Genomic DNA, 14,691 nt, shown 5'->3' on the forward strand with positions numbered 1-14,691 from the left:
GGGCCAGTTGGGGTGGCTTGGATCGGCATAGCTGGGGCTGGCCCAGGGGTTGGGTCAGGCTGGCCGGGGTGGCTCTGGCAGCCTGGAGATCAGGCTCGCCAGTGTGGCCCAGGGTGGCCAGTGGAGGTTGGGCCAGCCAGGGTGGCCTGGGGCAGCTCAGGTATCTGGCCCGCCAGCAGGGGTTGGGCCAGCTGGGGATGTGGGATGCTTGGGGCTCCAGCTGCAGGGAGAGGAGGGAATCAGGCAGGTGGGGCCTCAGGCAGAAGGGATGAGGCCAGTGGGCTAGCCTCCCCAGTGGGTTCGCCTGCTGTCCATACCTGGTCACCTCCCTTAACTCCAAGACCATAAGGACATTGTTTTCAGTATAGTTATATAATTCTGTAAATATTCTCCATACAGAGATTTTACAATGATTATGAATACCAGTGGGTTACTGGTTTTCGGTAGACACCTCACATGCCAGCCTTTGGTGAACTATCATGCATATATCTGGCCCAGAGGATCCCTGAAAAATCCTATATATCCTCTGTGCTCTCTGCCAGTTGGCATCCAGCGGTTCCTGGGTCACAGTTGTTAAGATTCTGTTAAAACATGTTTTACGGTGTGCTCATGATGAGTGCTTTTAACCTTTGCAATTTCAGACTGTTGGGTTGAGTAAGATGTGCATTTTTTAAAATTATATAAGAATTATAATTTTTAATTATTATTTGAATCTGTGTTTCTAACAGATTGATGATGTAACCAGTAGCCATAAAGTTACAAAATTAATTCCATTTACAACACCTACTCTACAAGAATCCCAGTAAGTAACTTATAGTTATCATCATAAATTGACTTTTCCAATTCTGCTGAATACTGGTTGTATTTAAGATTAAGTGAGAACTGTTATGTCATCAGCAGGTTCTTCACTTCTCATTATTCCTGTATTTATTCTAGAATTAATAATATTTAAGGAACGTATAAGGAATTTCAGTATTTTCTCACAGCATGGGTAAAATTTACATTGCTTAGACTATTCTTAGTTTTAGTTTTATTTATTGGTGTTTTGATATTTTACAAATAGTATTATTTGCTATCCTTATTTAGACTTTTATCCTGCAACTTCAGTGGGGCTCCACACAGATGCAGGGGTCTATCTTTGCAGGATCAGGGCCTTAGTAAGAAAATAACAAAGTATGTTGAAGTTGTGTGAAATTCACCATGTGTACTGGCAGGCTGATTAAAGGGGAAATATCTGATCACTTATCTGTTGTCAGTTGTGAAATCAAATATGGGTGTTCATCAGGAAAGCATGGTTGACCCAGTTTTGGTCTCATTCTGCTTAGAAAATTAAATATTATTGTGGTTATGATTGCCTACATGCATTTGTCACATTCATCTTGTTCTGTTTTGGACTCTGGTGCCACTTCTTCTTTCATAATATTCCAAAGATAAGTACTTTGCTTTCTTTGCAAACATCTAAAACTCTTGGTTAAGCAAAACAAAGCTGATAAGATCATTTTCCTAGCTCATTACTCTTTGACTCTCTCTGCTGTCTCTTCCTGTTTCACTGCATCAAATTCAAAGTTGGAGTGGCATAGGTTTGAGCAAAGTTGAAGTGGTAAACTATAGATTGGAATTCAGAAAATTACCTTGCAAGTTGGTGCTTATTCTATAGTTGAAGGAGCCTATACGTCTCCTCTGTTCCCATGCCCTGCTTCAATTACAAGTTCTCATTGTGTTCCACATACTTGCTTGTTAGCAGAACATGAGTCAGAAATTGTCTATTGCTCAATATTAAATTACTTTAAAATAAGTGAATTGATAATAAAATATGTTTATATGGGTGTGATGACAGAGGATTAAAGTTAAATTCCTCTGACATTGGCAAGTAGCAAACAGGAATTACAGGGCTTCATCCAAAATGCCAACCAATTATTTTGTTAACAAATACTGTTTACTATAATATTAGACATTTGCATCTTTAAAGTAATTATACAATTTTAAAATATGATTTTGAGTTAGCATGTTAGGAAATCTTTGCCAAGTAAATTTCAAAGAACATTTGAAGAAATATTATATATCTTAACATTCCTTTAGTTCCTACCATTTTAACTTCTGTGAATATCTTCTTTATAAACATAAGTAGAATCCACCATTTATAGTTAACCTTTGCTTTTAAAGCATTTCAGAATTCAACAAAACATTGCAAGAACAAAGTGAGGTAAGCACTTTTATTTGTGTGCTTATTTGTTATTATAGCTATTTGGAAAAATGCACTTCCTATTTATTTCTGACATTCTCAGTAGCTGATGATCAAACATGTTTTCTATTGAAAGAATATTTTACTTTTATTTTATTTTTCCTTACAGTCTTCTTTCATGGAGTGTGCTGCAGAAAACCAAAGGTCTGCCATGTTAAAGTTTTAAATAATAATTTTATCCCTAAAGTCCCTGTACTGTATTGTGTACAAAAAACAGATATGTAGTAGAACTGAAACAAACTAGCTAGGAAATCAAATGTGGGGCTGATCCTGCCTCAAATGAAGTAAATATAAACAGGATTGAGGCCCCATGCATACAGACTCAGGGACAGACAGAGAAACCCTGGATCAAATCCATTATCATTATCCATAGTCCCCACTGAAGTCACCTTGGATTCAGGGCCGGCTCCAGGCCCCAGCACGCCAAGCGTGTGCTTGGGGTGGCATGCCGCAGGGGGCACTCCGCCGGTCTGCGGGAGGGCGGCAGGCGGCTCCGGTGGACCTCCCGCAGGCGTGCCTGCGGATGCTCCACCGGAGCTGCGGGACCAGCGGACCCTCCGCAGGCACATCTGCAGGAGGTCCACCGGAGCCACAGGACCGGCGACCGCCAGAGCGCCCCCTGCGGAGTGCCACCGAGCTTGGGGCGGCGAAATTGCTAGAGCCGCCCCTGCTTGGATTTACTCCAAAGTGTCAGAGAAGGGAGGAAGATTGGCTAGAGTACATCTTTAGGGACCATTGCCAATTAGTGCAGGTTAGGATAGTTGCCCGGATAGGCTAATCTGCAACATGGTGGGTAATAGGGCAGAGGATCAAGGAACTGTAACTAGCTCCTTGACAGCTTTGTTCCCCCGCCGTCCGCAGCTTTGCTCATGCAACATAAAATGCCCACCCTTTCTCAGTGGAGAAGAGGATTTGGCCAAGTCAGGAAGGAGGAAGACTAAAGGGATGGCACTGAGGATAGAACAGGACATTTCTCTTTCCCCCTCCCCAACCCCGATGCCCAATTTGCCAGTTTGCAGGGGGATAGCTGATCATTTTTGGTCAGCCACACATATCCCCAGCCCTGGATTATCATGCTTCTTCCCTGGGCATGGGCACCATCTTTGCTGGCACTTAATGACTTTCCAGCCTCCTTCTCTGTGAGTTATTTGTCTTGAAGTAGGGTTGCCAACTTTGGTTGGACGTATTCCTGGAGATTTAATCAGATGACAAACTTTAATTAAAGATTAATCTTTAATTTCTGGAGACTCCAGAAGAATCCTGGAGGGTTGGCAACCATATCTTGAAGGTGGCATAATTTTGTCTTATGGTGTATTGTGGGCCTAGCCAGAATGCCCCTCTGTGGGATCTGGAAGGATTTTTCCCTCCAGGCAGAACTGGCTGATGTCCTGAGGGTATTTTGACTTTTTCACATCTCCTGGGAGGCCTGGACTGGGAGGAAGGACATTTGAATTGTTTCCACTGTTGCTCAGTGTGAGGTAGGGTAGTTGCTGACTGTCATGCTCCTGGGGTAATCTGATTTTGCTGGGGATTAGAAGGGAAATCTCTTAAATCTAGTGCAGATCAAAGAATTCCTAGTCTCTACCTTCATTTGCATGAGGGGAGCAACTGGTTGGATCCCACAAATGACAGCGAGGTCAGGCAGAGGCTGACTGATTTCTTGTTTGGGGTTATGATGTAAAGCCATGATCTCTTGCACTGGCCCCTTATTTTGAGTGGTAAGATTTGGGGTACTGATCTCATCAGTATTACTTTGGTTAAACAGAAGTTTCAGCCTGTCACTTAAACTCAGTCACTGTGTTGTGTCTTCATTCACCTACTTGTCTGGCTTAACTGAGTGCAGTGGAGGATCTGGCCTTAAGTCTTAGTTGGTGTCCGTGGAACAAAGAGAGAGTAAACCAACACAAAGTGATACTCTTGTTCTCTCTATTTTTAAATTGAAAAGGGTAGGTGGTTAGCATAATAATAGTCCTCAGATTTGAAAATAGGTTGGGAAAGTGGTACTTGAATTCAGATATTGGCAGTATTTCTGTATACAGCATATAAAGTTAAATCTGTTTCTTGTTTACAATTCATTTTCTTCTCATTGCAGTATATCAGTCTGCAAGTTTATAGTAAAGCTGGCCAAGATTGTTAATATAAGCAGTTTAATAGCACGTTTTAAAAGAGCAAAAGTAGGACAAATTGGTAAGTTGCCTTTAATATTTAATATATTTTTATTACAGTGTCCCTCTTCAGTCTAAGGATAATAATTTTAAAGATGACCTGTAAATGTTTTAACAGAAAAGAAGCAAATGTATTTTTAAAATAAAAGAGTTAATTAAAGTTAGTTGCAGTATATGTAAAGTGTTTCTCTGCCATGTTTCCTATTTTGGATATTCAGACATGGAACATATTTAGTGTTTGTATTTATTGGGGAGATTTTGTGTTAGAAAAACTGCTGATTATGTTTGTACAACAAATTAAGGAAGGACAGACTGCCACACTACTTGATAAGGTAGAGGTATTTTTATGGTAGTGGGTCATGCTATCTTTTTTTAAATCACAAGTCATGAATTGTGCATTCTACACTCCATTTGTTTGCAACACTCCAAAAGAGCCATCTCCACTGTCTGTGACAAATTGTGCCACTCCACAAAGATGTGATGGTGTACTAATATTTATATTAATTTATTACATGATTATGAATGTGAAAAAAGCTTGACACAAATTATCTCAAAATGCCTTATGGAATTTAAATGGTCAAAATATGATTTTCAATAATTGTATATAATGGCTACTGGACAAATCAGGATAATGCTTTTTCGTGCCTTTGTCACCATAGAACTGTGCTGCTGTTCAGCTCTGCAATCTTGGCCCTCAACTGCTGAAGAGTTACAAATGTTGCAATGGTAAGTATAAATAGCAAAGACTTGCTTTCCTATTTAAGGAATATTCTGATTTTTAGTCTGTGATGCATTAGCAAACACCCCAGCCACAACATAACAATTGGGAAGGGAATCTCCATAAGTAAAACCCATTGGAATTTTCCTATCCTTTTAGCTCTCGCACATGGGTTTTCCCACATGCTATAAGGTTCAAAGTCTAGCTATCATCCACAAAGTAGGCACCCAACATAGTGTTGCTATTACAATACCTAAATTACTGGTGAGCGTTTAACAAAATAGAATTCAGAATTTCCATCCTCAAAATGTGACAAATTAACAATATTTGTTGCCAGAGTACCACAGGCATCTGATCGGATGCACTATTGTAATGATGTCATTTAAAGGTTTCCTTTACTGAAGCCTTATTAAATGGTGTTCTTTAATATATAAACAATGTTAAGCTTGCCACAACTTTCATACCATTCTTTTATTTTTTTTAGTTATGGACAAGACACAGTTGTATGTGCTGCCCCTAGCAAATGTGGCCCTCCAGCTTCTCCTGCTCCTTCTTCCAGTAAAAATTCTATTGACAAACGTCCTCCTAATATTCATGCCCCCAAACATACCACTGTTTTTTCTCCTCATCTTTCAACCAAATCTAGTACTACAAATAATCTTTTGACTAAACGTATTGCTATGCATTCCACCACACCTACCACAGTTTCCCCTACTACTCCTCCTCCTACAAACACCACTACAATTCCCCCTGCTACATCTTCTCCTACAACTACCATTACAATTCCCCTTCCTATGCCTTTCACCAAATACTTCACTACATCTCTCACCAAATCTACCACAATTTCTCTTCCTATGTCTCCAACCAAACCTGCAACTGTAGCTCCTTATGCCATTCCTTCAACCAAACCTATAAATGTGTCTCCTGCTTCTTCCACTGAACCTACCATCCTCTCTCCTCCTGGTATTCATTCGACCACTGATAGCCAAGCTACTGGGGCCAACGGTACAACAGGTAAATATGGTAAGCTGATAGATTGGCATCTTTTGTCTGAAGGAGTTTTTTCCCTTCACAGAACTGAGATTTTACCTGTTTAATAAAGTTTCAAAACTGATTTAAGTAACATAGTGCTCTTTCAGAATAAACCTAATAGAGTACAGTACTCTCTTTGGAACAGGTTCTGCCACCCTTACTCATGTTGACTAGTGCCTTACTCTACAAGTAGACCCATTGATAACAATAGGAGTTAAGGCTCTATGTGACCTGTTTCTAGCACCACACATTGGACAGGCAAAATGCAGTAAACAAATAAGAGAGTGACAGAACTGGGCAGAAGAGTCTTGAAATAAGTTTGAATTTAAAATAAGTCTTTATGATTTTAGAGGCTTTTATGTTCAGTGAAAAAACATAGCAAAAAAACAGAAGAGGGATGGGAGGGGGGAAAAGAGACTATAGTTGCATGATTGAAAATAAATGTATTCTTCAGATAAATTACCAACTACTTTCATATATTTCTCTTCTTTTTTTCCCTGAAAAGAAAGAGATTCAGAGTAATGGGAACGAATTCTCAGTTGCTGTCATAAAAAAGAGCTTTGTGGAAACAAAGCAAAATTATCCATCAATACTAGATCCTCCTTAAAAAGTTGTAACTGGGTGGGATTATCCTCTGAGATTTTAGATATTTACATTTGTGTGTGTATGTGTGTATGTTGTCTCTGAAATCCTTACTCTCTGGATCTTATCCTACTCCCACTGAAGTCAAAAGATAAAACTTCCAGAAAATAGTTAATTAGAATGTCATTAAAGGCCAGACATCTCATCAAATGTGCCTGGTCTACTGAGGACCACTGCGCCAGCCAGAGTGACCATGGCTTTTGGTATCATACCAGACATTGTAGAGAGAAGTTCTCAAATCTGACTCAGTCCTGTGAATCCATGAATCTTTGGGGTGGCCCCTCAGGCAACATCAGGTAGGATCCAGGCATACACCTCTTTGTATGTTGATGGAGAGTTTGAGAGCCTGGTGTGCTGGGATATTTTTGTCCATCCTAGCGACATGGCAGAGGAGCATGCAATGCTGATTTTGAATGCAGTGAATGACTGGAGGAAGGGCAGATCTCTGCAAGATTATGGCATTTTGCACAAGTCAAACCACTTTATGCTCAGGATTTGGTGATGACAGTGCATATGGACTGCCTCTAGGTGCTCCAAGTCTGCCTGTAAGAGATTCCAAGTTTCTGACCCATATAGCAGTATGGCAGTACACAAGTTTGATAGATCCTGAACTTTGTCTCAGCCCAGAGATGTTTTTGCATCCATAGGCAAGGCTTGGACTTCATGTAGGAGGTGGTGAGACCTATTTGTCAGAGGACATCTGGTTTGCTGTGACAGTTTGACCTTGGCTTGTGGCCCAGGTAGATTAACTCATTGGTGCTCTCCATGGCACTTGACCCCACCTTTATTGAGGATTCTGGTCACCCAGCTCCAAGGTTCTGGACATTGGTCTTCTGTCATGAGACATTCAACTCTATGGTGTGGGCAGCATCTTGGAAACTTTAAAGGGCAGGGTGGAAATTCTCTGGCTTCCCCACAAATAGGGCAGCATATTGGTCAATGAACGTGGCTTGACCAACCTTGATTCCGATGTTTGGAGTGGGAAATCCTAGTATTCAGTCAAAAGCTCAGCAGAAGGCTGCCAGGGAGAGAACACATCTCTGCTGCACAGCTGACGTTGTGCAGAAAGCCATGAACCAATGCATACTTTCACACTGGTACCAGCGTGAAGATCGTGCACTTGGAACTCCAGCTCCTTTTAGTGTGAACCTGTCAACCAGGTCAAAAGCTGACCTGTGCTGAAAGTGCTGACCTGACAACCAGATCAAAAGCCATATATTGATGTCAATATATGCCATGTGAAGTGGGTGGTTAAATTCTTGGTGCATCTCAGCTGGAGGGTAAAGGACAGTCCCATAGTGAAACCTGATTGCTGTGGAAGTCTATTAAGAAGTGGCTGCATCCTACCAAGCAGAATGTGAGCAAAGATCTTTCTAGAGACTGATAGCAGTAAGATCGGCCTGCAGTTGCTACCCTCAGTGCAAGATCCTTTACCCTTGCACAGGGACACTATGATGTAGTCTTTCCATTCTGCTGGTTCTCTCCCTGATGCCCACTTTTAAAAACAATTGGTGCAGACCAGTGCACCTCTTGTTATGACCAGGACATGGGCGATCTGGCCTAGTGGGTAGGACCAGGGCCGCCCAGAGGATTCCGGGGGCCCGGGGTCTTCGGCGGCGGGGGGCCCCTCTTTGGTGGTAAGTCGGCGGCGGGGGATTCTTCCGTTCCGGGACCCGCAGCCAAAGTGCCCCAAAGACCCACGGCGGGGACCCCCCTCCGCCGAATTACCGCCGAAGCGGGACCCACCGCCGAAGTGCAGCCCCCACCGCGGGTCTTCGGGGCACTTCGGCGGCGGGTCCTGGAACGGAAGGACCCCCCCCCCGCCGCCGAATTACGGCCGAAGACCCAGCTGCACTCCGGCGGTGGGTCCCGCTTCGGCGGTAATTCGGCGGCGGGGGGTCCTTCTATCCCAGAGAGGAAGGACCCCCCGCCAGCGAAGACTGGGAGCGAAGGAGCTCCGGGGGCCCAGGCCCCATGAGAGTTTTCCGGGGCCCCCGGAGCGAGTGAAGGACCCCGCTCCAGGGGCACCAAAAAACTCTCATGGGGGCCCCTGCTGGGCCCGGGGCCTGGGGTAAATTGCCCTCTTGCCCCCCCTCTGGGCGGCCCTGGGTAGGACCAGGAGACTGGTCTAGTGGTCAGCACAGGAGTAGGGCCTGATAGCGGAGCAGGAGTTGGGATCCAGGAGTCATATGTCAGAGCCGGAGTCAGAAACCAGGAGTCAAGCTGAAGGTCAGAACCAGAGTCAGGAATCAGAGGTAGAGTCAGAGACTGTAGCTGGAGTCAGGGATCAGGGTCAAGCAAAGGGGCAGAGCTGAAGAACAGAGACAGGGTCAGAAGCAGGGAATTGAGAGTGGGGTCTGTTATAGCAGCATCCCAGGTACTGAAGGGTTGCACAGACATCTGTCTGGAATTTTCTTTATGCTTAAATAGTGAGTCTGGACCAATCAGAGGTAATGGAGAGGTGTAGCCAATCAAGTTTTCTGTGGAAAGCACTTCCTTTTGTGCTTAGTCTCCTGGGGTTTATAGTACATTGATCGTGGTTCTGCTATGATTGCTGGATGGGTGGTGGTATAGCAGAGGCCACCCAAAGCTCTGCAGACCAAGATGCTATCTTCTGGATCCTTATACCTCTGCTCAGCTGTGCCGGATGTAAAGACCATTGAATTCAATGGAAAGATCCTCTTCACATTGATACAAGAAAAATAGAAGAGTAAAAATAGATAAATGTCAGCGTTACACTTTTTATGGAATCAATATTTTTTGAATTTGACATTTTAAAATAGGAATGCATCTGTCACAGCCTGGCCCAGTACTACACTGTACAGATACCAGTCTGTTGTGAGTGGACCTAAATGCTGGATCTCAAGTGCTGGGCAGGGACTACTCACTGTTTCTTGCTCTGGAACTCTAAGGCACATACATAGGTTCCATCCTCTTAACAGAGCCCTTCTTGGGATGTGGGACTCCACAGTCCAGGTGCTCCAGACCCTGTTCCAGACCTAGTTCCCAAGTTGCTTATACACACTCCCTCAGAATTCCACCTAAACTGTGGGAACTGTGGCTTCTTAGTTTAACCCCTTCAGGGACAACATGGCAGGAAATCAGGGAACACAGACTTAGACAAGGAATTTCTTAATCATAGTCACTTTACTCCTAACAAGCACAAGAGAGTCACAGATCTTTTCAAAAGAGCATCCTCCCCTTGAGTAGTCTCACTGCTCCAGTGAGTTTGAGGTTTGTCAGCCCTTCAGACTAGGCAGAGTGCCTCCTGCCTTCTTTCTCTTCAGCCAGTCCTCCTTACATGTAGGGCAACCAAGATTATACCATAATCTTGAGAGGCTGAGGGAACTGGGATTGTTTAGCCTGCAGAAGAGAAGAATGAGGGGGGATTTGATAGCTGCTTTCAACTACCTGAAAGGGGGTTACAAAGAGGATGGATCTAGACTGTTCTCACTGGTAGAAGATGACAGAACAAGGAGTAATGGTCTCAAGTTGCAGAGGGGGAGGTTTAGGTTGGATATTAGGAAAAACTTTTTCACTAGTAGGGTGGTGAAGAACTGGAATGGGTTACCTAGGGAGGTGGTGGAATCTCCTTCCTTAGAGGTTTTTAAGATCAGGCTTGACAAAGCCCTGGCTGGGATGATTTAGTTGGGTTTGGTCCTGCTTTGAGCAGGGGGTTGGACTAGATGACCTCCTGAGGTCCCTTCCAACCCTGAGATTCTATGATTCTATGATAACTATAAATATTTTACCAGTTAATGCATATTTTCTAACAATAGCTCTCAATTTAAGGATATAAAATTAGAATTAGCAGGCTGAAAATTAGAGACTAGTTTAAATAAAACAGGGTCCATTAACACTGGTGCTGAATTTTCATCTTCTTTATATATGTGAATAGTGTAATTCCACAATGATTTAATTAGTGATGAATGTCTACCTTCTGGGCTAGGCTTGCTGTGTGAAAACAAGCTGGGTGAGGTAATATCTTTAATTGGACCAACTTCTGTTGGAAAAAGATACAAGCTTTTGAGCTTACACAGAGCTGCCCTTCTGACCTGAAGAAGAACTCTGTGTAAGCTCGGAAGCTTGTCTCTTTGTCCAAGAGAAGTTGGTCCAATAAACAATATTTTCTCATTCGCCTTGTCTCTCTAATATCTTCGGCAGGTCTTCAATGACTCAGCCAGCTGAGTCACACATGGTGGAATAGAAAAAAACCCTTTCAGGGTATACAGTCTTTAAATTGTCCTGGCCCTGGTATGGGGCATACCCCCTGGGCTTCCTCCCCAAAGACATTGTCTTCCTGGAGCCCTCCCTGATCTCAGTACTTGCTTAGTCCCCACAGCCAGCCAGGAGCTTCTTCCTATTTCCCTCATTCCCTGCCACACTGAGCTGTCCATGGTCCTGCTGCTCTTCCATCCAGCTAGGAAAATGGTCAGATCTCTTCCCACTCCAGGCAGCAACTGACTCTTCTGTTTCTGCTGCTGCTTTTTATATGGCCCCCCTGGGCTCTGACTGGCCACTCCAGCAGCCCCTCTGACTGGCTACTTCCCCTGCAGCCATTGTAGGCTGCTTAGAGGACTTTTCTGCTCTTTTCTGGGGCTGAGTGAGGCAGGGCTATGCAGCCTCCAGCAGGGGCCTCCAGATGTAGTCCACCCTTTCACAGTAACCCACCAGTAAGTGTGTGTTATGAGTCTGCCTCTGTGCCAGTCTGCAGAGAATAGGAATCTGTTATAGCCTTAGCTCTAAAGAGCCTAGTCTCTTTAATTCAATCCTTAATAACTCATACTTTTAATTCTGTAGGTCTATGGGTTCAATCCCTGGTATATCAGCCTAGATCAGTGATCTCCAACCTTTTTACACCCAAGATCACTTTCTGAATTTAAGGGCAACCCAGAATCTATCCTGCCCCTTCCCTGAGGCCCTGCCCCTTTCCCGAAACCCCACCCCACTCACTCCATCCCCCCTTTTCTCTGTCACTCACTCTCCCCCACCCTCACTCACTTTCACTGGGCTGGGGTAGGGGATTGGGGTTCATGAGGGGGTGCAGCTGAGGGATTCACGGTGTGGGAGGGGGCTCCGAGCTGAGCCTGGGGCAGGGGGTTGGGGTGCAGGAGGGGGTATGGGCTGCTAGCTCCAGGAGGGGGCTCAGGGCTGGGGGTTGGGGCATGGGCTCCAACCAGGAGGCACTTACCTTGGGTGGCTCCCAATCAGCAGTGCAGCGGGGCTAAGGCAGGCTCCCTGCCTGCTCCAGCCTCACTCTGGCACATCGGCACCTCCTTCCCATCACAAGCCAGGCCACCATCCCACCCTGCCAGCCAGTAGTGCATCACATGGCCACGATGCTCCCGGAAGGGACCAATGCGCTCTTGCGGCCCCTGGAGAGGACACATGGCTCTGCGCACTGCCCCTCTCTGCAGGCATTGCCCCCAGAGCTCCCATTAGCCACAGCTCCCCATTACTGGCCAATGGGAGCTGCAGGGGTGGTGCTTCTGGGCAGGAGCAGCGTGAAGAGACCCCTGCCCCCTCTGCCCTGCGGGGATGCTGGGATGTGCTGTCCGCTTCCGGGAGTGGCTTGGGGCCAGAGCAGGCAAGGAGTCTGCCTTAGCGGCAGGCAGCACCACTATGCTGCCACTGCTAGAGATCATGATCGACTGGGAGAGTCTCCAGGATCGACCAGTCGATTGCAGTCGACAGGTTGGTGACCACTGGCCTAAATGGTAGCCATCACATAATAGCTCATTTTTCTCCTCAGGTTTCGTCCCTTTGACATACACAATATTCTGATGGTTTTCAATTAATGTACACTATTTTTCTTCTGTCATAGGAAACACTTTGGATAATCCATCAACTATCACAAATACCATGATTAATGCCTCTGACGTTGACAGCATAATATCCAAAATGGAAAGTGCTCTGTCAGCCCAGGAAATAGAGCCAAAAGTTGCAAGAGAGATGGTCAACACAATTAGCAAACTCCTAAATGTTCCATTACTATCCCCAGCGTCTAAAAAGTATGCATTTTTGTAAACAGATGAACTGAATGTTGTGTTTGTCATCTTGGTAAAGTGATACACTATAGGTAGCTCCTCAAATGATGGGCAAACTATCAGCCTGCACTTTTTTTCCTCACACAAACCGAGATTTTATATCAGAGACATGATTCTGATTCCACTGGTTTTACACTGATGTAACTCCATGGCCTTCAGTGGAGTTCCTTCTTATTTACATTGGCATAAGAGAGATCAGAGAAAAGCTCTGATTGTTTTCAGAATATGCTTGGTTTGTTGTTTCACAACCTGCTTGAAAATGAAGTGATAGGCGCATTGTAATACTAAGCATATTTTGTCTTAACAGAATAATAAAAATAGTGGATGCCATTGGCTTAAAACTGAACTTTTCAACAGAATCCATTAATTTTACCTCTCCGGCCTTGGCTCTAGCAGTCACCAAAGTCCACAGCAGCAACTTCAGCAAAATGTCATTCGCTGTCCAAGATTCATCAGATCTTCAGGTAAAGCCACCTATGATTTTAATCCTTAAACATTTAAATGCAGACTCTTTGTGGATAAAGTGCACTTGTTATATTGAAAAATAGAGAGAGAGATTTAATCAAGAAAATCTGAAATCCAGATCTGCCGTAGGATATTTGTTAGGCGTGTCTGCTGTAATCAGAGGGGCTTTATTAACTATTTTGTTTTTGAAGTCTTCAGAAGATTTTTTTTTATTCTTCCACTAAGACTTATAGGAGAAAAATTCTGTATCGATAAGAAGGGTGTAAGCTACTGTCCTAGCAGAAGCTGATATTTCACTAACAAGCTGTTAGTAAGGGAACAGCCAGAACACCAGAAGGATTTGGCAAAACATCTCCCTACTCCAGCAGCCTAAAATTATGAATAGTTTTATTATCCACCCTCAGAGAATTGAAGAATTTCAAGGAGTATTGCCAGATGGCCTCACCTGTCAGAAGTGGTATTAGAATTACATTGGCAGCCTGGAAAAGAGCTATTAAGTTGCTTAATTGATGGATTTCATATATATTTGCCACTCGCAGCCAGTTGGCCTTGCCAAGAAACAAGCGCTTGGAAAGGTTTAACACCACTTTCTCGCCTTTCCACCCCCTGATTTTGGGATAACGCTGAAGAGCACACTACAAACCTTTAAGGCTTTTTCTGTGAGAGATCAAAAGTTCTCAACAAATATCAGAGCACTGTTTGTCTTCCCAGGCAAGTTGGTAACAGTCTGATTTGTGCAATAAGGGTGCTTGTACCCTTCTAGAATATTATAAATAATGTGAAATAATCACAAGATCTAAGTTCTGTTTTGTTTTCCTAAGAATGTGTGAAGTATAAGTATGTGGTGAGACTAGGAAGGAGGTAGTAGTGGAAGCTCGACATTTGCTACTCCTGGAGGAATCCTGTACCACTGTGCACGCACAGAATTCATGTGTCCCCCCCAGATTTTTTTGCTTCCCCACAGAAAATGATGGGGAAGCAAAGGGAAGCTGCCAGAGTGGTCATGACCTCCTCCCCAGCAGCGCAGGTGCACCATTTCGGGTGCCTGGAGCAGCGGGTGGAGAGGTAAATAATCAGAAAGGGGGCAGAGCTGGGATGCCCCAGCGAGTAGTTTCTACCCTGCACTGGGCTTAGATGTTAGTCCAGGCTGGGCTGGGGAGGACGGGACTTCCTCTTTCCCTGCAAGGAGTGGCCAAGGCTGCGTCAGACCCACCCCCGGTTGCGGGAAGCTCTGTACCCCCTCCTGCTTCCTGGCCCAATGCTCCTCAGCTACGGAGGGAGGGAACACTGTACGGGGAGCTGCTCCCCTGTCCGCCCAACCCCTGTGCATCCAGAGTCCCTCTGCACCCAGACTACCCCTGCTGAGTCCCCCATACTCGA

General features: G+C 44.6%; 1 protein-coding gene across 1 annotated transcript in view; it reads left to right on the plus strand.

Moving 5' to 3' along the window:
• The window catches only part of ADGRG2 (adhesion G protein-coupled receptor G2), a 71,732-nt gene that overhangs the window by 31,191 nt on the left and 25,850 nt on the right, over nucleotides 1–14,691 (plus strand). The window contains 8 exon segments of the mRNA XM_044998758.1: nucleotides 729–802; nucleotides 2,164–2,203; nucleotides 2,352–2,386; nucleotides 4,335–4,429; nucleotides 5,067–5,133; nucleotides 5,610–6,139; nucleotides 12,624–12,810; nucleotides 13,154–13,310. Coding sequence (XP_044854693.1) covers nucleotides 729–802; nucleotides 2,164–2,203; nucleotides 2,352–2,386; nucleotides 4,335–4,429; nucleotides 5,067–5,133; nucleotides 5,610–6,139; nucleotides 12,624–12,810; nucleotides 13,154–13,310 — 1,185 coding nt within the window.

Source organism: Mauremys mutica, chromosome 1 (assembly GCF_020497125.1).
Source record: "Mauremys mutica isolate MM-2020 ecotype Southern chromosome 1, ASM2049712v1, whole genome shotgun sequence".
Lineage (NCBI taxonomy): Eukaryota > Metazoa > Chordata > Testudines > Geoemydidae > Mauremys > Mauremys mutica.